Source organism: Strongylocentrotus purpuratus, unplaced genomic scaffold (genome assembly GCF_000002235.5).
Source record: "Strongylocentrotus purpuratus isolate Spur 01 unplaced genomic scaffold, Spur_5.0 spur5_scaffold_9, whole genome shotgun sequence".
NCBI classification, from domain to species: Eukaryota; Metazoa; Echinodermata; class Echinoidea; order Camarodonta; family Strongylocentrotidae; genus Strongylocentrotus; species Strongylocentrotus purpuratus.
Window position 1 is genome coordinate 26,697,475 of NW_022145615.1, and position 22,274 is coordinate 26,719,748.

The window sequence follows — 22,274 nt, forward strand, 5'->3', positions numbered from 1 at the left end:
TAACAGCGACCCCACATCAAGTTGGTTGAGATTTCACTCATGTGTTCTGAGCGTGAGTGAGCACTGGCGTACACATGGGGGGGGGGGGGCAGTTGACCCCAAATAAAATCAATTTGTGGTTTATTTGTAATTCGATACCAGTGATTTATGAATATTGCTGAAATTACATGATTTTCCGGGGTTTTTTTCAAGTACTTTTGCCCATTATGCCAAAGGCGGCACTCCCGGTGCCCCTACTCTTTCAGATACACCCTGAAAAGCTTTTTTTTTTTTTTTTTTTTACATAGAACAAGTGCCTACTTATCCTTTCTACATAACATGCACCCCTAATTCAAGGCGACTTAGAGCCCCTTTTTCTTTATTTTTTCGATAGAGCTCGCTCGCTACACTCGCTTGCATTTATAGATGGTACGATTATGTTACTTATAAAAGAACTTTTCAGTCTTTCTTCATTAGATTGTACTTAATACTCATCTGGGTTTGTTTTTTGTCTTCTTTAAAAGATGTAATTTTTTTCGCACTGGGACCTCACAAATCTGTAAAAGTTTTGCTCGATCGCTTCGCTCGCTCGAAAATTAATATTCAGACCATCACACCCAACTGCAAAGTATAAGTTTAATTAAGCAGTATATTGTACATGTACCGTGTAAAGAAAGAAACACATATTGATATTTTCCCTGGTAGTGTAATCATAATCATGACGATGTAAGGGTATATACCGATATCTAAAAGATGGTTTATGTTATTGTTAAGGTTTCCCTTTTTAGGTGCCCCTTTTTTCCAGAAAGTGACCCTTTTTTGTTGTTGCACCCCCCCCCCCCCCCCCCCCTATTTTGGAAGACGCTCTCCCGCCGCATCGTGCTACTTGGTGATGATGCGGATTTTTTTTTTCATTTCATTTCATTTCGTTTATTTCCATTTCCAACAAAATAAATAAAGTACATGGGATTGCATTGTACATAGTAAAACAATGAAACAGTATATTTGTAATTGGTCCACAGTGTACAATAGGCATATAAAACAGGTTGGTCATGGAGGGTGTTAAAATTAGTAAATTACAACAATATATTAGGCCAAATAACAAAAACTGTCGTCCCCACCCGCCTCCTTTTTTATCCGCCGCCCCCCTTTTTTTTAACTACATGTATTTACTATTCAGAAGAAGAAGAAGAAGAAAAAAGGCTATGATGTAGTACATTTTGTTTGAATAGCTCCTATTGCTAATTTAAGCTGAACACATTGTACATGTTTCACTGTTTCTGATTTTGAACTTGCTTAGCAAGTGGACTAAAATTATACAAACCATTTGTTTTGTAACATTGAATTAGTATACTCAAATAGCTCAATATATGTCAATACATTATTTAAATATACCTTGACAATCCATATTTATCATACGGTGGCCATCTTGGGAGAAAATAGAAAAAATAGTAAATAGTAAAGCGCTGCCTCCATTATTGTTTTAGTCCAGACAAGAAACTCGTTACGTTTTGTTACGTGGCCTTAGGGTCAGAGACATTCGACCATTGTTTCTTATTATATGTTGTATAAAATAGTGACAGAACAGAGTACTAGTAGTAGTATCATGAATATTGCACGTATATTGTACATAGAGATGTCATATTCCCATGGATACGTGATTAATTTAGATCACATTGTTCACATTTCATGAGTTCCAGTCTCGACATTAATGAACTTAGCAAAACATTTAACAAAGTTGACCACTCTCCACTTTTGTGGGTATCTGGTATACTAGGAAGTAAATATTTCAATGTTTGTGACAGCCCTTAATTTAGAGCAGATGGGCTTCCTCTCTAGGTGCTTTGTGCAGATTAGCTATGTTATTGTTCATAAATATATTATGAGAGTCACTTGAAGAATATGAGATTAAGAATTCTAGCTCAATGAAGAACGAATCATCACAATTACATTCATAGCAAGATATAACTAATGGGACCGTGACCCTGGCCTGTAATTTCACACAATTGGATCAAAATGCATGCTTAATACAGCATATTTTCCAACAGTACTATAATTCTGAATAATGATGTGATTTTACTTTTGTATCTGTAATTTAAACTGCATTAAACTCGAAATTAAACGATACAAATTATGCATGTTCTGTTTTTTAAATATTCATTTTACTATCTGTGGCATTAAGTTACTGCTACCAAAATATAATGTTGGTATTTATTTTGTATTGTATTGTATTGATTTGATATAGTAATATTATGTGCATTAAACTGAAAATATGTGCTATATGTATATCTGTGTGACATCTCTTGTATTTTCTCGATTTCTGCTATTATTGATATCGAGTTATTTGGTCCAAAAATATTCCTTTAAAGGTACTATGTCGCATCATTTTGCAGGCCAAAGAATAGTAGTTGTAGTTAAGTGGTGGTTATTTTACCTGACTGCTAAAAGCATAAAATTAATGCTTGTTAGTAATTAGCAACCAGAAGACCGACGGATTTAGGTCCTCTCCGCGATGGACCTGGTAATGAGGATTAATGCCTTACTAAAGGGCACTATGGTTATTAAAATGTCATCGGTATTTGAAAGATGATACTGAATTTAGAACTTTCCTCAAAAAGAAAGGGCTTGGAAAAGTCTTTTTGTGGGAAAATAACGACCGTAAGTTGTCGAATCGACTTATAGGGATTGCAATCCTTTTGGTAAAAAGTCTGATTTAGCAGACCGGCCTTGTACCGAATGGAAGTGTTTTGTGCTGCACAAAGATTCAATCAGTTTAATTTTGGCCATTGCAAGTAGTAGGTTATTTGATGTAGACAATGCTCATGTTATGCATGTTCTTGAAACTGAACTTGAACTTGTTATTACCAAAGAAAAAAATAAGTCAGTCACTCACTCAACGTACAGTGTCTGAAAGTGAAGATCTAGAAAGTAAACGGGTTTCCTATAGCTTGCATTATTTATCCCCCCCCCTAAAACGCCGGCCAAAAAAAAAAGAGAGAGAAAAAAAGAAGAAAGGAAGAGGACGTAGGAAGAAAAAGGATTAAGAGTCGAAAACGGTACAACGAATCGTCTTCTTTCTTTAATGAATTAATGAAACGTCAAAGCTTCCACGCTTTGCGTGGGAGGGGAGGGGGAACTGAATTCAGATAAGGATTAAGAGTCGAGAACGGTACAACAAATCGTCTTCTTTCTCTAATAATTTATGAAACGTCAAAGCTTCCGCGCTTCGCGCGGGAGAGAGAGAGAGGGGGGGGGGGAACTGAATTCAGACAAGGATTAAGAGTCGATCGAGAATGGTACAACGAATCGTCTTCTTTCTTTAATAATCTCATGAAACTTCAGAGCTTCCGCGCTACGCGCGGAGGAAGGGGAACTTGATTAAAAAAAGGATTAAGAGTCGAGGACGGTACAACGAATCGTCTTCTTTCTCTAATGAAACGTCAAAAGAAACTGAATTTAGATTAGGATTAAGAGTCGAGAACGGTCCAACGAATCGTCTTCTTTCTCTTATAGTTTGATGAAACTCCCCCTCCCTGCACCAACCCCCCTACGCGCGCTCTGTAAGTGATTCGCACGCTTTGCGTGCTCACTGCCGCCCCCCTAAAAGGAAATCCTGGCTACGTGCTTGTACATAAATGCTGTACAACTTGATAACATTAAGAGGAAGTCCTTATATCGTGGCTATGTAGGCCTATGGACTGGTAGAAAATTGCAACGGGAAATGAGAAATGTTTCAAATGGATATTTAATCAGATTTCAGAGAAATATCTAGAGGGAGCTTGGTGAAGTATAATAGTATATCGTATACAAGACCGAAAAAAGACCCGATTGCACAATCGTGAAATATAGGTAGCTAGCTGGGTAACTTCATGTGATGGGCGATATGTCTTAATCATGACAGTACTATACATTTCAACAAGTTTTTAAAGTTGGCAAATTTTAAGTTGAATTGTGAGTGTTGCAGCGCGAATGTGCAAGAGAAACAGATTAAAAGTATACACGTCAAAGAAATGAACAGAGAATTATTTCAATCTGGACTTGGGTAATCCAGATTCAAATCAAATTACATGCCAAATCCTTATAATTTGAGAACTCTCTCATTTATAGGGCTTATAGCCTCCACTGCTTTGCTTTTCTCATGGTATAGCCAACTATCACCTCCATCACACTTTATATGACATTTTCGCTGTATATTTAACTTTCTCATTTTCACTCCTTCGCTTTCCTCATTAAAGTATTTATGAAATCACTAAAAGTAAATTCTCTCTTTCTCATGCAGTAGTAGAAAGACATCGCATTTATACAAACATTAACACAATACACTTAAATAATTAATTAATGATGCTTTTTGCAGTTGAAATGTAATCCATGTTTCTTTATTTGGCAATACAAATAAATGCACTGATAACAAATAAATAATTATTTACACAAAATAGGTTGTCAATCACTTTTATAAATAACACAACTTGCAAAATATACAAATGTATATCATGCTGTTTGTTCTGACGTATAACTTTATACATGACATGGACCCTTTAAAAACGTATAAGTTTATACATCGTACAGACCATCCAAAAACGTATAAATTTATACATCGTACAGACCATCCAAAACGTATAAATTTATACATTGTACTGACCATCCAAAACGTATAAGTTTATACATCGTACAGACCATCCAAAACGTATAAATTTATACATCGTACAGACCATCCAAAACGTATAAGTTTATACATTGTACTGACCATCCAAAACGTATAAATTTATACATCGTACAGACCATCCAAAACGTATAAATTTATACATCGTACAGACCATCCAAAACGTATAAATTTATACATCGTACAGACCATCCAAAACGTATAAATTTATACATCGTACAGACCATCCAAAACGTATAAGTTTATACATGGATTTGGAGGGTGCGTGCCATGTATAAACTTATACATATAAACATACGTATAAACTTACACAGTGATCCTACAAATTGACCCTCTTAAAGTGATGTGAAACTTTAATATAATAACAAGGAGTAATTACAGCTGGAGTAAAAGCTTAACAATTTCCTCTGAAGTAGGCTCAATGCCACAACAACCACGACAAATATATATGCGCTCTCCGAATACATGCACATTGATTCAAAAGAACTAACGATGAAACACCCGCGGCCAGTATTGCTACAGAGGATGCACATATGCAATTAAAGGTATTCAATATAATGATAATTGGTTACACAGAAAGTGCTCATGAATGGTATAACCAGGTGTAAGCAAACAGATACACGTCCAAAAATACAAGATTTAAAGTTGCTAATTCCATGAGTGGACACATGTGGACTTTACTCTGGTTGATTTAATTTAATAGAAATATTTTCTTGATAGTACCATATAAAATATGAAAATCAGAAAAGCAATCAGCAAGGGATCAATATTGTACTTGAAGCAGTACATATTTATTACACTCTTAAGGCAATATCTCAAGAAATCTTGCTTGTTGAGGAATGGGATTTTCAGAGTGGCATCGTACATAATTACTAAACAATTGCCTATTTGTTTTCTATGTTTATTGATATAATAAATCAACTGTGCAAACAAAAACCCACAAAGTTCACATCCTCTCTAAAATGTTTTCTTTTACTTTGGTGGCATCGCGCATCAAATATCAAAGAACCAAGGCAGTTTAATAATTCTATTGACTATCCTTTGGAATCTGCCAGATGTTTGCATAAATTATCCTCAGTTTGGACTCCAGCTCTGATAATTCCTTGATTATAACTTTGAAGTATATGATCTTCCAACTACATCATTGATATCAACAACCGTCTTCTGATGCTTGGAAATGAGTTAGATCGAGTGTTTCATTTTGACAAGATGGTAACAAAATCAAGGGCCCAATAGTTGTGACCGAGTTTTTATCCTTGATAAAATAATAATATGTGGGTTTTTGTGTTGATGCTTTAGAAAAATAAATAAGGTGACGAGTCACGTTCACCAACCCTGTGCCTTTGAAATTACCTTCAAAGTAATCAAGTTCACTTGGCAAGACAAAAATATGCTCTAATAAAAGATAATAATAATAATATTGCACTCTAGTATAGCGCTCATCTATATAGCAAGGTGCTCCTGCATGTATGTTACCTGACCTTAACTAGGCTACATATTTTGGTACAACATAGTTTGAGTGTAGTAAATGTATGTTAAGGTCTTGCCAAAGCTAGACCTTAGTGAAGTGGCCGAGATTTGAACCACATACATGTACCTAATGATCGGTAGTCCAGCCACCTATCTACTAAACTAAAAACACATCTACACATAGACTTAAATACTTGTATTAGATAGCTCAGAGAGTTGCTAAGGTGTGATTGGTCCACAGCATGTCAAGTGATATGGGGACTGCAATTTATTGTTAACAGTTCACGCCCGGTCATCTGGATGGTTATATTGACCAGCTGGTCAACGATAACAGTAGGAGCATACGCGCTTGAGCTAAGACAATGTATTCATGTATCAACAATATTCGTTAATAACAGCTAAGCACAGAGAAGAAAGGCGAAGACAATGGATATCTACTGTAGATCAGACTCTATTAAACTGTTCGTGTTCAGACTTTCATGTAAAAACCATGACTTGGTCTTAATCAAGGTTATCTAATATTATAATAGATATTTCCTGTTATGTATGTAATACATATTCTTTAGCCTACCTAAAGGAGTTTTATTTTCCCTCATGAAAATACAACTCCAGCGGCCAAAAGAATGATATATAAACACCCTACCAGCCATATCTGTATAAAAATATTTACATAAAAACGTTAGTTTGTCACATATCTTAACAAGATTTTTCAGAACTAAATGAGGTAGTGATCGAGGTGAGGAAATGAGAGAAACAAAATGCACTAAGGTATAGAACACGTCTGGTCCATGCTTAATACTAGATCTGCATCTAGAATCTCCTCCGAGTCTGCAGCACCCATCATGGCCTCTATTTCTGTGCTGGACAGTGTTGTCTCCTCTACCATCCTCCCATTTCGTCCACATTCTGCTGCAACCCTTGCCAGCAGTCCTGAAAATATAATAGAGAAAAGAATATTTAATTTTGTTTGTCTGGTGAAGCTTGTGAAGAACCAAGTTATTAGACGCAACACTAGGTAAAGGGCTTTAACCACAGCAAACGAGCACCTAATTCCATACCAAATGCATTACATATTGTTCATTTTTGTATTTTACTTTGGTAAGTTCAATATGGAATGCTTTAGTAAAGTTCAGTCTGTCTTTGATTTTCAAAGCTGGTTTTCGAGTTAAATTTGCTCAACATCTCTTTATCAATACATTTCTACTTAAATGATAAACCCCCTTTTTTAAATTTTTGGTTGTCTTACTAAAATAATACTTTTACATTATCAATAAAAAAAAAAAAAAAAAAAAAAGCATAAACCCTTACTGAATGGGGCTATTTTGAAATTTGTAAGACTGGAGGGGGGGCGGGGGGGGGGGGGGCCTCAGAGCCTACCCCTTAAGTAACCAAATTTGGCACTGACGTTTCAATTTTCTTGTTAGAATTTTTAAAATCTGATTTTATTTCTCGAAAATGGTATACACATATGAGTTATAGTTTAAATAGACCAATCTGAATGTCTCAAATTGTAATATCTATGGAAAGTATTTTTAAATAGTGAATATGTGAGCCATTGTTTAAAAACAATATATCTAACGATCGGTTCTAATAACCACCGTTTTAATTTCTCTCCTGGTGAGAATATATATAAAAAATCTCTGTTTGTAACCTATCTAAAATGTTTCATTCCAAATTGTTTTTGGTTTCAGAGTTTTTGAGAAGATATAAAGCTCTCTATATCTCTCTTGACTTGGATTTTTTTTAAATTATATGCTCACAATGTCATCTCAAGTCTTTAAGCTTTTACACAGTTCATTTCTTCTCAAACAGTTTTTATATGCCTTTTTTTTGCATATTTTTCAATTCTTATGTATTTCAATGTTTTATGAACATTTTTTTTTTTTGCATTCTACTGGAAAACTGGAAGAAAAAAAAAAAAAAAAAAAAAAAAAATCGGCTCGACCTTTTATCATGAAAGGTCTGATTTTCAACACCTCAGTGTCATAAGATTTATAACACTTGAAAAAAAAATCATGAAGCGCTAGCTATTGCTGAAAATGCAATGGGTTTGACAACAAAATTTGTCTGGGGGGGGGGGGCGCCATCTGAGACCTTTCCGGTAAAGTTAGGGTTAACACAAATTTCCGACAAGGCACAGGGTTGCTTATTGATATTGACCATGATTTTGCACGACCCCAAATCTCGTGACTAAAATCTTTGTTGTGCAACACTGGGCAACTTTGATGCTATTAATGTCAGTTATTATGCGTCTAGAATTTATGGATAGTGAAAAATAGGTAAATATACTTGAATTGAAAAAAGCCAATTTGAATTTACACAATTTGGACGTTATTTCACAACTTTCCTTTCCTTACATTTTATTTTATTTTTGTATTCATGTTGCTTTATTGGTATCTCTATATATTTAATCTACCCATTTATTCTAAAACTGTATCATAATTTAATTGGATCTGTATATAGATAAAATGTCTTACCGTCTCCAACGTCAAGAACCACTTCATCAATAGAAGTGAAATGCTCCACTGCATATTTGTAGAAGTCTGATCTTGATGGCATGTAGAGTTGGCTAGTGCCAGCACCCCTCCTCCTAGACACGACAATACCATACTGCATACAGACATTATGGTTGACATCTGTTGATAAAATATATATGCACATTTTATATGGCTACTTAGAACAGTATGAATAAGCCTTAATTTCCTATAGAAGTAAAACGAATATACATACATGTGATTTTTCACATGAGGCACAATTTCTTTTCAAACAGATACAATGTGATTTTTTGAGTTCTGAATGCACCTTTTTCTTTAGGAATAAAAACCCAGACATTAGAAATGCATTTGTTTCACAATTACTCCGCAGTTGTCTAATTAATATAATTAGCTTGCTTTGGAGGTAATGTGTTTGAGATCACATGGCAAGCATCTTATCTTCATTTGTTCAGCATTAGTCAGCTATTATATGTTTTTTTTCCCCCAAAAGCATTCAGTAATCATTATTTTTTGAAGTTTTGAACATTCATTGTAAATGTCATTGGATTCTGTCAGAAGTTAATTTCTGTCATTACCAGAACTCAAGATTATATTTAAAATCCAAGTGATATAAACAAAAATTTATATGAATGTTGAGCTTCATAGGAGGATTTCTTAAGAAAGAATTTTCATTCAGATCGAGCAGCCAATCTAACACACTGGAAGTTATACGGTAACATTCTTTCTTAATAATTTATATTTTTTTAACACACACTGCAGCTATCTCATTATTACACAACCACAAAAACGTTTGTTATGTTGCTTTGAATACCGAAATAACAGTCAGCTTCATAAGATATTTAATAAAAGACATGGAACATGCATATAGTTACCTTGAATATCTCCTACTGGGGACTGGACAATATGCAATATATGCACATCGTGTCGGGTATGTTGGCTGACCACTTTGGATATCGCTGTGATGTCCTTTGTCAGGAAGATTCTGGTAGTAGCCGATGGTGTTGAGGATAACTGGATATCCTGTAATATCAGAAATTCAAATAAAAAGGAAAGAACATATAAATTAACTATAATTCTAATATGTTGAGCCCAGATAATATACACAATGCAAAGTTCTGGAAACTGTTTTTTTTTATTTATACCCTTTTCATAATTATCTGCAGCTTAACATTTGCTATGTTGAATCAAAATAGAAAAATCAAATTTGAAAATAGGATGAAATAGCATGTGGGTGCAGTTTTCCATGCCAGTCGTCTGGGCGAAAGTGCCATTGTACGTAATATATGACTTGTGGGAAAATTGCAATTTCTATGCCATGAATATAATTGTTTGTTTTTTGTTATCAATGACAAATTACCAATGATTTTTCATCAGCATAAGATCATTCTCCATGTAAATCCCTTAACCTTGAGTTCCTTATAGATTACAATATTACAACTTTGAGATATTTTAAACTCACAATTTTGAGATTTGTTTTATGTGAAATTCAGTTTACCTCTTTCAATTACCAAGTGCCTACAAATAAGTGCTTTGGAACCTTAAGAATATGGGACAATACCTCTTCTAGTTCTTGTATCATAAGGGCTGGGATGTCGTCTGCATTCATGTCCATGTCTCTCTTGGCCCTGCTGATGTGCTCCAGGAAGACCTCTGGGATGTTACCTTTTGTATACTTTTTACCTGAAAAAAAATACATATACATTGATCATAGAGCTCCGGAGTCAATTTGACCCCCCCCCCCCCCTCCCCCCACAATATCTTGGCCACAGAAGGTCTGATTGATGGGAAATTTTGCATGGACAGCAATGCACATGCAAAGAAATGTTGCTTTGATGTTTGTTTTTTACAAAAATCACTCATTTATTACTTTATTATAATTCATGCAAATTAAATTCCTATTTTAACACATTCAATAATATATCATTAAACAAGGCAAACGCCAAGCGTTGTCTTGCCTGCATCTTAGGCCCTATAAGCAGATCAGGAGGTGAATTTTGGGTTCTGGTAGTTTACTCTTTAGCAATAATGGAATCCCAAGGAAAGTCTGTTTTCCTTTTGACCTGTTGCCTTTGACCCACATTTGAACTTGACATGTTTTATAGAACAATTTAGAAAAGGCAGTATTTTGTACACAAACGTACTATGCAAAATGTCAATTGTGGCTAGACGTGTGGTTAAGTAATGTTGCATAACCTCTAGCATGGACTGTCCCAATTTTGGGGCAAATTTGGTCTCAAAAGTTGCGAGACAATAAAGTCATTGAAAGCCAGGTTGTGATTTGTAGCGGTTACGTGGCAGTCCTGGATTGTGTACGGGGGAGGCAGGGGCCAAATTGACCCCCCCCCCCCCCCAGTCAGAATAGTCAACCCTACTAGTTCATCTAAACTTTAAAATTTGGATTGATGGAGATACAGGATAGCAATTATTGTATATCTTGCTGGGGCTCAATATTCTCTTCAATAGACATTATACGAAGCCATGATTTGTGCATACCAACATAGGGTTCCAGGGCTGCTTCTGAAGTGAAGGTTGGGTATCTTTCTATCGCCTCTTCCCACGTCTTAGCCCCAACTCCCTTCGCAAACACGCTCTTCAGACTCTTCATTGCCTTCAGTTCATCGGCATCCGCCTTCATCTTTTTAACATTCAAAGACAAGGTCGCCTCCAGAAGAAGTGAATATCGCTCCTCTTCTGAGAGTCCTTGTAGCTTCATGAAACACTATAAAATAAGACAAATGAAAATAATAAGAGTAGTTATTAGTGCACGTGAAGTATTGTTGCTCACTGTCAGAAGACAAATTTTATTTGCATATATATGAACTATCAACTTTTTCAATCAAAGTCAATTCTTCTGCAAAGAATCCCCAATTCATCTATTGTTTGATTTGAATATGTAAAAAACTATTGCTTTAACCCTATTCTCACTTTGAGTGCAAGCTTAATGCGAAATATTGCAAGGACGTCAATACAGATTTGTTTTTATCACAAATTTGTTACTTTATTATAATTTATGCAAATTAGATACCTATTTTAACATATTCATTAATATTTCATTAAGTTATGAAGCTCAATCTCTTTTTTAAAGTTGCTGAATAGCATAGGCAACAATACTGAAATAATAAATAATGAAATTTCCGATCAATTCTTTTGTATTCTATTGTTTCATAAACTACTTATGTATCTATTGTTTTCATTTATATATGTGATTTTTTTCATGTTTCAAAAGTGTATCTTGAAAAGTTTCAAGACAAGTATGGTCAGGCAAAAAGACTAGAAGGCACAATTAACAGTGTTGTAAAGCAATTTAGGAAAAGCAGTATTTTGTACACGAACGTACCTATGCAAAAAGTTGATTTTATTGTTAATTTTTAGAACTCGGTCTCAAAAGTTGCGAGACAAACAAAAAAAGTCAGAAAAAGTCACCGGAAGCCGTGTCGCTATTTGCAGCCATTGCGCATCAGTCACAGATTTTGAACAGGAAATTGAACCCCCCCCCCCCCCCTCCAGTCAGAATAGGGTATCCGCCAATGGTGGCGCTATATTACTTTATTTACTTTGGTTGTGATGATTTGATAAACTCCTTATAGCGGCTGAATAAACCACAATTCTCATTTGCACAGAAAACATGTGGTATGTGTGACATCCAGTCCAGCTCAATTTTTGTATTTTTCATATAGCTCATTACTCAGCAATAATATACATTTTCTACCAAAAAGTTATAATTTATTTGGTGTTTTGAACATTCGCAAGTCAAGTTTTGTTCGATTCTATGAAGAAAAAAAATGCTTTCCTTCATTACTCAAGATGATATTTAAATGTGTAAAAAAAAAAAAAAAAAAATTTAAAGCTTACTTACACATTGTTTCAAATCCTTTCCAGTAGATTCTCTAGTTGCATCGAAAAGGAGAGTGGCTTTCCTGTAGCATCTGTTTGAATAACTAGCCAACTGGAAAGTTGGCTCGAGAGCCCTCAGTGCCTGTAAATTACAACAAAAAAAGAAATGGATAATATATGCTCTCATAACCAGTTTGATTCTGAACATTCCAATTCATTCACTGCAATCACCATTGCATTACATAATTCACCATATTGTAATATGACCCCTCAAGTTAAAATATAAGAAATGTTAGAACTTTTTGGCTAAAATTTATGTTTCCAACAGTCACTCTTGAAAGCTCGATCATCTCAAATCAATCATTGATTAAACTCCATTTTGTCATGTACATGTAAGTTGGCTGAATATAACAATAACCTTTTTATTGGGGGGTTGGGTGATGTTCATGAGTTTTTATGCTGAACATAAATCTAATTTAATGTCCGATTCATCGTTTCATTAAAAAAAAAACCTACTTCGCTACAAGTAAAAATAGAACATTGAATGAATTCAGCATTTTATCTAGATGAAAATGTCAGATGAAAATGTCAGCTCTAGTGTTTAGACTTACATTGAAGGAGCCATTTTTCCCAAGGGCTAGGGAACACTTGCGTCTTGTCGAGGCAGTCATGCAGTTCCTATGCTACACATAATTTTGTACATGTACTTGCACATCGGACCCAAAATAGCTCAAAAACGTGGTTTCTTGTAGAATTTCAATACAAATTGTGTATTAGCTAATATTTTTAAATGTATTATTATATCTGCTTTCACAGATTGAAATCTATTTCGTTTATGCTAGTTATGATCGCATAAGTGTTGCCAACAAATTTCATTGAAAAAACAATAAAAATGAAAAGGTCGAAAAACAGAGAAATTAAAAAAACAATGAAATACATAACTTAATTTTGATACTGGATTTTTTTTTAAAGTACGCTTGTTAAGAATAATACATAGAGTGTCTAGATCAAAAGAACAGCACATTTCGAGCTGTTTTGAGTGATTTAGAGCAAAAAAGGTCTAATTTCATGCTTAAATTAGCATAATTAGCATAATCGATTAAACAAAATATTTTTCAGAGAGATTAATATACGATTTTGGAGATTATGTTGCAGGTGACGATTTCATCACGATCAGGCAGTTGAGGGGCGAGATCTCGGGGGGGGGGGGCTAAATTAGCACCCCCCCCCCTTTGACACTGCATAGCCCGGGCTATATAGGGTTTTAAAAAAATATATATATGACCTTTCAAGAGATTAGGTCATAGTATCATTAGATAAAACGATTATTATTCCAAGAATTTGCCACTATATGTTTATATAACTGGATGAAGGTAATAACAACCTATCTAGCTGGCTGATCATAAACTTTGATATTTTAGCACACTGTTTCTTACATCAGGGCTATAATACATTTCCTTTGTGTGTTTTAACAGAAGATTCAACAGTGAGATGGCCTATATGCGATCTACTGATAATGGCCAAACAACCAACTGACAGACCACAGCTTGAGGAGCATGCTTGCAACACAGAGGATGAAACATTCAGACAGGTACATGTTTCATTAATATGTCCCTTAATTAAGACAAAGATATTGTGAACCATATTTAGTATTAAATGTATTTTAATCGTTATTTACAACTTGAGTTGCTTTCTAAAAAAAAAAAATGTAAATCATCTACAATGCTGCATGACTAACACACTCAGCTTAATTGCATCTTGAGTGCAACATTATTCCCTAACAGAATTTACACTCTGTATAGTCTTCACACAAGATCTAGCCCCTAATATATATACATGTAAGCCCTTGCATAATTCCAGTCATTACAGTAATTACAAGTCATGCCGAGTATTTTGGGGTCAGGTCATGTCAGGTAAAGATTAGCTTTGGGTACTAGTGATTGCTATACGCTTGTGCATTAGTTGCAAAAGTCTTCCCAAATTTTTGTTGTTTTTGTTGTTTCTTGTTTTTTTTTTTTTCTTAAACATCAATGTGAGCACCTCAAAAAATTGTAGTTATCTGCATTTACGTAATCGTAGGTATCGCACATCTGCATTTCTGCATTGAATTGCTACAATACACAGACAATGGGAAAATCGTCAATTTGCACGTTACCCGATGGTCAAAACTTTTTATATTTGGCATCAAAAGATGCGCAAGACTCTATGCTATAAAGTCATGAAAGCTCCCGGCACAAAAAAAAAATATCCTTAAACATATCCCGGTGAACGTACAGCCCTTTTAGGGTTAATTGAAAATCAAAAAATACAAAAATAGTAGAAGTTTCAACAATATTTTCTGATTTTATAAAAGAAAATTATTTATTAGGTTTCAGAAAGAATTACTATAATAATATGTTTATATGTTGTAAATAAAGTGTACATAAGGAATTGTCTTGAATCACTGATAATGTATGTAGTGGCACTACACTATTCGTTTTCAATTCACTTTCTTATTTTATTTATTTTACTTTCTTTTTCTTTTTGTTAGGTTCACATAGGACCCAAAGTAAAGGAACAGAGGACAGAAGTTAGGGAGAGAGACATGGTGGCAACATATCTCCCAGAGTACTCGACACACTGGCCTCAAGTTGGCTGCATTCGCAGTGTACATGAAGACAAGTCCCTACAGATCGAGTGGTACACAGGAACCTTGACTTCTAAGTGGAAGGAGGTAAAGGTACCAGTCAAAGGACAAAAGGGCAGGAAACAGCTTTGGGTTGAGACTATTGATTCTAGTTCTGTGATTCTCCCTCCTTTCTCACTGACTGCTGGAGAAAAACTTCCTCTTCAAACAGTGAATGGTTTGAGAGAGAAGCACAGTAGCTATTTTCAGTAGCTTTGTAGATCCTAGCTTAATTGGGCCATTGTAATTGCCTTAGCTATCAAATAATTGAGCAAAATAGTAGGCCTATTGGTTTCAATAAAATTGGAGTAATATTTTTTGGGGGTGGGGGCTGTGAAGCACAAGTGGAGGAGCTTTTTAATTTCACCAGAGGGTCCTTAGTACAAATCTTAGTTGCATGAGATTTACAATCTATATGATTTAAACAGATGTAATTTTATCTTTTTTAATATTACTGTAATATTTTGAATTGAAAACTTACAAGCTTATTCCGCTGCCAGACATGGCCGGATCAGAAAATGTACAAGTAACGGATGGTACTTTTGTTTAATCCGTCATGCGGCTGTCACACTTGAGGAACGGATGTCGTTTTTTGGCATCGGTTGATATCCGTTAAAATGGTTTCATGTCCTTTTTGTCTCGCCTGCGTAGCAGGAGCCAGGCATAGGCGTCACTTTTTACACCGGCGGTGTCGGCGTCAACAATTATGTTGTACACCCAATAACTTTCTATATCTTCGAGCTAGGATCACCAAATTCTTACCAGTGGTACATTTCTTGAAGACTCAGGTCAAGTTCGAATATGGGTCATGGTCGACAAAGTTCAAAGGTCAAAAGGTCAATGAACTTAATATACAAAGCTGTACTTATGCTGTACACACAATAACTCTCCACAGCTTTGAAGTAGAATCGTGAAATTCATACCAGTGGTACATCTCTTGAAGACTCAGATCAAGTTTGAATATGGGCGATATCCGACAAAGGTGAAAGGTCAAAAGTTGTTGTTGTTGTTTTCCAGTTTTTACGGCACTGTCAAAAAGTCTATGAACTTTTTATTAAAAGCATAGTACACACAATAACTTTCCATAGTTTTGATCAAGGATTGCCAAATTCACACCAGTGGTACATCTCTTGTAGACTCGGGTCAAGTTCGAATATGGGTCACTCGTGTTCAACAAAGTTCAAAGGTTAAAAGGTCATTGAACTTAACATACAAAGCTGTATACACACAATAACTTTCCACAGCTTTGAAGTAGGATCGCCAAATTCATACCAGTGGTACATCTCCTGTCTGGTAAAAACTTATACGATTCAGAGAACAAGTGTCATGTATAAACTTATACAATTTAGAGAAGAAGTGCCATGTATAAACTTATACGCTTTAGAGAACAAGTGTCATGTATAAACTTATACGCTTTAGAGAAGAAGTGCCTTGTATAAACTTATACGCTTTAGAGAACAAGTGTCATGTATAAACTTATACGATTCAGATAACAAGTGTCATGTATAAATTTATACGATTCAGAGAATAAGTGTCATGAATAAACTTATACGCTTTAGAGAACAAGTGTCTCGTATAAATCTATACGATTCAGAGAACAAGTGTCATGTATAAATTTATACGCTTTAGAGAACAAGTGACATGTATAAATTTATACGATTCAGAGAACAAGTGTTATGTATAAACTTATACGCTTTAGAGAACAAGTGTCATGTATAAATTTATACGATTCAGAGAACAAGTGTCATGTATAAATTTATACGATTCAGAGAACAAGTGTTATGTATAAACTTATACGCTTTAGAGAACAAGTGTCATGTATAAATTTATACGATTCAGAGAACAAGTGTCATGTATAAATTTATACGCTTTAGAGAACAAGTGTCATGTATAAATTTATACGATTCAGAGAACAAGTGTCATGTATAAACTTATACGATTCAGAGAACAAGTGTCTGGTATAAATTTATACACTTTCGAGAAGAAGTGCCATGTATAAACTTATACGCTTTAGAGAACAAGTGTCAAGTATAAATTTATACGATTCAGAGAACAAGTGTCATGAATAAATTTATACGCTTTAGAGAACAAGTGTCATGTATAAATTTATACGATTCAGAGAACAAGTGTCATGTATAAATTTATACGCTTTAGAGAACAAGTGTCATGTATAAATTTATACGCTTTAGAGAACAAGTGTCATGTATAAACTTATACGCTTTAGAGAACAAGTGTCATGTATAAATTTATACGATTCAGAGAACAAGTGTCATGTATAAACTTATACGCTTTAGAGAACAAGTGTCATGTATAAACTTATACGATTCAGATAACAAGTGTCATGTATAAACTTACACGTTTTTAAAATCTCATTGATATGTATATTCATTGGTTTTATTTAATTGGAATCAGTTGTGTAATGCAGTTCAATTTAATGCTCTGAAAACAGTGACTAAGTTAGAGTTTGCAGAGAGTGTTGACATGTGTTAATGAAAAGAAGCTTGATTCATTATTTTTGTAAACCTTTCTTTCCACCTGATATTAACAATTACACATTTTTTGCAAGTTATCTTTAGCTTTTTGATAAACATAAGGCATCAATTATATTGGAAAAATAAAGAAAATATGTGAAATTGGCAGTCCATAATATGCTTTTTTTGTCCAGATTGGAATAAATTATTGTTAATGGCAGAATTTTAAATAAATGATATACAATCAAAATATACAATTCATCAACTTAGAAAGTTTTGGTTGAGTTTCGTAATCTTATGGTAGACCAATAATTAGCCCTGGCCGTATTTGGGAAAGCTAGATCACGCCGATTCTTGAGATTCTCCAAAATAGTGAGTGGTCCGTTCTTATTCTTATTTTTGTTTGGTTTGGCCGCAACTTCAACCAGATGACAATGACAATGACAATGACAATGATTTTTATTTCTTTAACGGCCCCTTCTGGGGCATGGAAGAAATGCAGTGGCACTGGCAGGATACAAATTGGTGTTGGGTCCAGGGGGCGCAGTCCCCAGAAGTTCAGGGGTTTTATACATTAAATTATCGTCAAATTTGCATATTTTATACCTTATTTGTGACACTGGCAGGTCATGAATTGGTGTGGAATCCAGGGGGCGGAGCCCCCGGAAGCTCAGGGGTTTTGGGCAATAAATAACGGTCAGAAATTTGTTTACACAGTATTTGTGACACTGGCAGGACACAAATTGGTGTTGGGTCCAGGGGCGTAGCTCCCAGAAGCTCAGGAGCTTTATACATTAAATTATCGTCAGATGTGCATATTTTATACCTTATTTGTGACACTGGCAGGTCACGAATTGGTGTAGGGTCCAGGGGGCAATAAATAACGGTCAGATGAGCATAGTTTTATATCAATTTTTGACACTGGCAGGTCTGGAATTGGCGTGGGGGTCCGGGGGCTCAGCTAAGATAACAAGATAACAACAACAAGATAACAACAACATCAATTGTAATAGCGCCAAAATGATTTTATACCTTATTTGTGACACTGGCAGGACACAAATTGGTGTTGGGTCCAGGGGCGTAGCTCCCAGAAGCTCAGGAGCTTTATACATTAAATTATCGTCAGATGTGCATATTTTATACCTTATTTGTGACACTGGCAGGTCACGAATTGGTGTAGGGTCCAGGGGGCAATAAATAACGGTCAGATGAGCATAGTTTTATATCAATTTTTGACACTGGCAGGTCTGGAATTGGCGTGGGGGTCCGGGGGCTCAGCTAAGATAACAAGATAACAACAACAAGATAACAACAACATCAATTGTAATAGCGCCAAAATGATTTTATACCTTATTTGTGACACTGGCAGGACACAAATTGGTGTTGGGTCCAGGGGCGTAGCTCCCAGAAGCTCAGGAGCTTTATACATTAAATTATCGTCAGATGTGCATATTTTATACCTTATTTGTGACACTGGCAGGTCACGAATTGGTGTAGGGTCCAGGGGGCAATAAATAACGGTCAGATGAGCATAGTTTTATATCAATTTTTGACACTGGCAGGTCAGGACTTGGCGTGGGGGTCCGGGGGGGCTGAGCCCCCGGAAGCTCAGGGGTTGTGGGTAATACATTACTGTCAGATGAGCATGATTTTATACCTTATTTGTGACACTGGCAGGTCAGGAATTGGCGTGGGGACAGGGGGCGGAGCCCCTGAAGCTCAGGGGTTTTGGGCAATTATTGTCGTCAGATGAGCATTTTGGCAATTTGAGTTTTGGGCAATAAATTTTATACCTTATTTGTGACACTGGCAGGTCAGGAATTGGCGTGGGGTCCAGGGGCGGAGCCCCCGGAAGCTCAGGGGTTTTGGGCAAAAAATAACGGTCAGAATTTTTTTATACAGTATTTGTGACACTGGCAGGACACAAATTGGTGTTGGGTCCAGGGGGCGGAGCCCTCAGAAGCTCAGGGGTTTTATACATTTCATTATCGTCAGATGTACATATTTTATACCTTATTTGTGACACTGGCAGGTCACGAATTGGCGCGGGGTCCAGGGGGCAATAAATTACGGTCAGATGAGCATAGTTTTATATCAATTTGTGACACTGGCAGGTCAGGAATTGGCGTGGGGTCCAGGGGGTGGAGCCCCCGGAAGCTCAGGGGTTTTGGGTAATAAATTACTGTCAGATGAGCATGATTTTGTACCTTATTTGTGACACTGGCAGGTTCCGAATTTGCGTGGGGACAGGGGCGGAGCCCCGGAAGCTCAGGGGTTTTGGTCAATAAATTACTGTCAGATGGGCATGATTTTATACCTTATTTGTGACACTGGCAGGACACAAATTGGTGTTGGGTCCAGGGGCGGAGCCCCAAGAAGCTCAGAGGTTTATACATTAAATTATCGTCAGATGAGCATGATTTTATACCTTATTTGTGACACTGGCAGGTCAGGAATTGGCGTGGGGACAGGGGGCGGAGCCCCTGAAGCTCAGGGGTTTTGGGCAATTATTGTAGTCAGATGAGCATTTTGGCAATTTGAGTTTTGGGCAATAAATTGTATACCTTATTTGTGACACTGGCAGGAAGCAATTTGATGTTGGGTCCAGGGGGCGGAGCCCCTCGAATCTCAGGGGTTTTATACATTAAATTATCGTCAGATGAGCATATTTTATATCATATTTGTGACACTGGCAGGTAACTAATTTGCGTGGGGGCCAGGGGGCGGAGCCCCCAGAAGCTCAGGGGTTTTAGGATTTTTATAACGGTCAGACAAGCATGCAGGGGCCCGCCTTAGGGCCCCTGGTGGGATCGAGGGGGTGGAGCCCCGGAAACTTAATTACGGTCAGATGAACATATTTTGTTACCTTATTATTTGTGACACTGGCAGGACACTTATCAGCGTGAGCTCCAGGGGGCCGAGACCTCAGAAGCTCAGGGGTTCCGCCTTAGGGCCCTAGGTGGGGTCCAGGGGGCAGAGCCACCGGAAGTCAAGGGGTTTTAGGCATTTAATTACGGTCAGATGAGCATATTTTGCTACCTTTGATATCTTTTCCCTTTTATTTCCTTTTTTTTTTCCTCCCCCCCTTTTCCCCTTTTTTTCCTTCTTTTTTCTGCCAGGGGGGGGGGGGGAGGGACGGCCCCGCCCCCGGCCCCCTCCTAGATCCGCCACTGCCATCCCTACGTCCAATTTCAACAAATAGTTCTCTAAACCACCTTCCTGTTTAAAAAGCCTATAATTAAAGCATAAACGATATCTATAAACTTGACTTAACCCAACCAAGGTTCAAGGGGGAGTCCTCGACCCACAAGTTTGACATTCCACTCTTGTCTAGGATACTTTTAAATTTCACAATCCACCTTGATTCAAAATCACAACTTTCATGTAGCTTACGTAACAGACTATAAATAATGTATGAAAGCTTAGATGTTTTACCCTGACTAACCCTCGCCCCAAAAATTGATACGTTTCTCCACTTTACTAGCTAAAGCAAATCTACCAACTTCGCCATAAACCATACAGTTTGCAGTGCCACGGTTAAGTTTAAGCAAGCTATTAAGGAATTTTCTATCACATATTTTAATACAGTCTAACTTCTGAAAACCCCATACTCTCCTGGCTTGATTAACCTGTTTGTTTATAGCCATATTGAAAGAACCATTATAATTGAAAGTGGTTCTAAGATAACAACAACATTATTGTAATAGCACCAAAATGATTTTATACCTTATTTGTGACACTGGCAGGACACAAATTGGTGTTGGGTCCAGGGGGCGTAGCCCCCAGAAGCTCAGGAGCTTTATACATTAAATTATCGTCAGATGTGCATATTTTATACCTTATTTGTGACACTGGCAGGTCACGAATTGGTGTGGGGTCCAGGGGGCAATAAATAACGGTCAGATGAGCATAGTTTTATATCAATTTGTGACACTGGCAGGTCAGGAATTGGCGTGGGGTCCAGGGGGCGGAGCCCCCGGAAGCTCAGGGGTTGTGGGTAATAAATTACTGTCAGATGAGCATGATTTTATACCTTATATGTGACACTGGCAGGTCACGAATTGGCGTGGGGACAGGGGGCGGAGCCCCTGAAGCTCAGGGGTTTTGGGCAATTATTGTCGTCAGATGAGCATTTTGGCAATTTGGGTTTTGGGCAATAAATAATATTGTATACCTTATTTGTGACACTGGCAGGACGCAATTTGGTGTTCGGTCCAGGGGGCGGAGCCCCCAGAAGCGGTTCGAAAGTGGTTCTAAGATAACAACAACATCAATTGTAATAGCACCAAAATTAAAAACAGGGTATTTACGAACTTTCCCTCGAGAAAAATAAATCATTATTCCAGAGCTCTTATACTGATGTATGGCTAAGAAGGGGGCGTTGCTTTTGAATTAGTCGTATGCCAGACTTTATGTATATTCTTGTCAAAAGACGGGTAGATATATAAATAAACTGCCACAATTTGTTTCAATTTTTCATAATTCAATTGATTCTATTAATTGAGAAACTATTTTGCATTCAACGTTTTTGTAAACATTTTTTTTATAATTGTAATGTTCAAGTTACTGTGAATACTACAATTTTGGCAAATGAAAATAAGAGCGCATGGAACTATAGATAATCTGGTGGTAACCACTGACCTGGTAGTAACGTAAACGTACATGCCAATTATCCACCTTTGTACAGGGATATTTTTATG

The 22,274-nt window shown here is 36.5% G+C and overlaps 2 protein-coding genes across 3 annotated transcripts; one reads left to right on the plus strand and one right to left on the minus strand.

The window, feature by feature from the left end:
* Positions 1-5,000: 5,000 nt before the first annotated feature.
* LOC115920582 lies at positions 5,001-13,110 on the minus strand. Of its 2 annotated transcripts, XM_030976602.1 has the most exons (7): positions 13,050-13,110; positions 12,461-12,580; positions 11,098-11,323; positions 10,163-10,284; positions 9,477-9,624; positions 8,587-8,745; positions 5,001-7,039 (listed from the first exon to the last, which is right to left on the minus strand). In XM_030976602.1, exons 1-7 carry the CDS (start codon positions 13,107-13,109, stop codon positions 6,873-6,875), a joined length of 1,002 nt encoding a protein of 333 aa, XP_030832462.1. In that variant the 5' UTR covers position 13,110; the 3' UTR covers positions 5,001-6,872. The 2 variants fall into 2 exon arrangements, with proteins under 2 accessions (XP_030832462.1, XP_030832461.1); XM_030976601.1 differs by lacking the exon at positions 13,050-13,110 and having other exon boundaries at positions 12,461-12,944.
* Positions 13,111-13,690: 580 nt separating this feature from the next.
* LOC105444258 lies at positions 13,691-16,126 on the plus strand. The gene is made up of 2 exons (XM_011678260.2): positions 13,691-14,029; positions 14,969-16,126. The coding sequence occupies exons 1-2, from the start codon at positions 13,955-13,957 to the stop codon at positions 15,314-15,316; spliced, it is 423 nt and encodes a 140-aa protein (XP_011676562.1). The 5' UTR covers positions 13,691-13,954; the 3' UTR covers positions 15,317-16,126.
* The last annotated feature ends 6,148 nt before the right edge of the window (positions 16,127-22,274 follow it).

Excerpts from the sequence above, each read along its gene's own strand:
- LOC115920582 (XM_030976601.1), bottom strand. The coding sequence starts at position 12,646 with ATGTTCAGAATCAAACTGGTTATGAGAGCATATATTATCCATTTCTTT. Across the intron at positions 8,746-9,476 it reads CCCAGTAGGAGATATTCAAG|ATGTCAACCATAATGTCTGT; the intron begins GTAACTATATGC and ends TTTTATCAACAG. Across the intron at positions 7,040-8,586 it reads GGTTCTTGACGTTGGAGACG|GACTGCTGGCAAGGGTTGCA; the intron begins GTAAGACATTTT and ends TTATATTTTCAG.
- LOC105444258 (XM_011678260.2), top strand. The coding sequence starts at position 13,955 with ATGGCCAAACAACCAACTGACAGACCACAGCTTGAGGAGCATGCTTGC. Across the intron at positions 14,030-14,968 it reads AGGATGAAACATTCAGACAG|GTTCACATAGGACCCAAAGT; the intron begins GTACATGTTTCA and ends TCTTTTTGTTAG.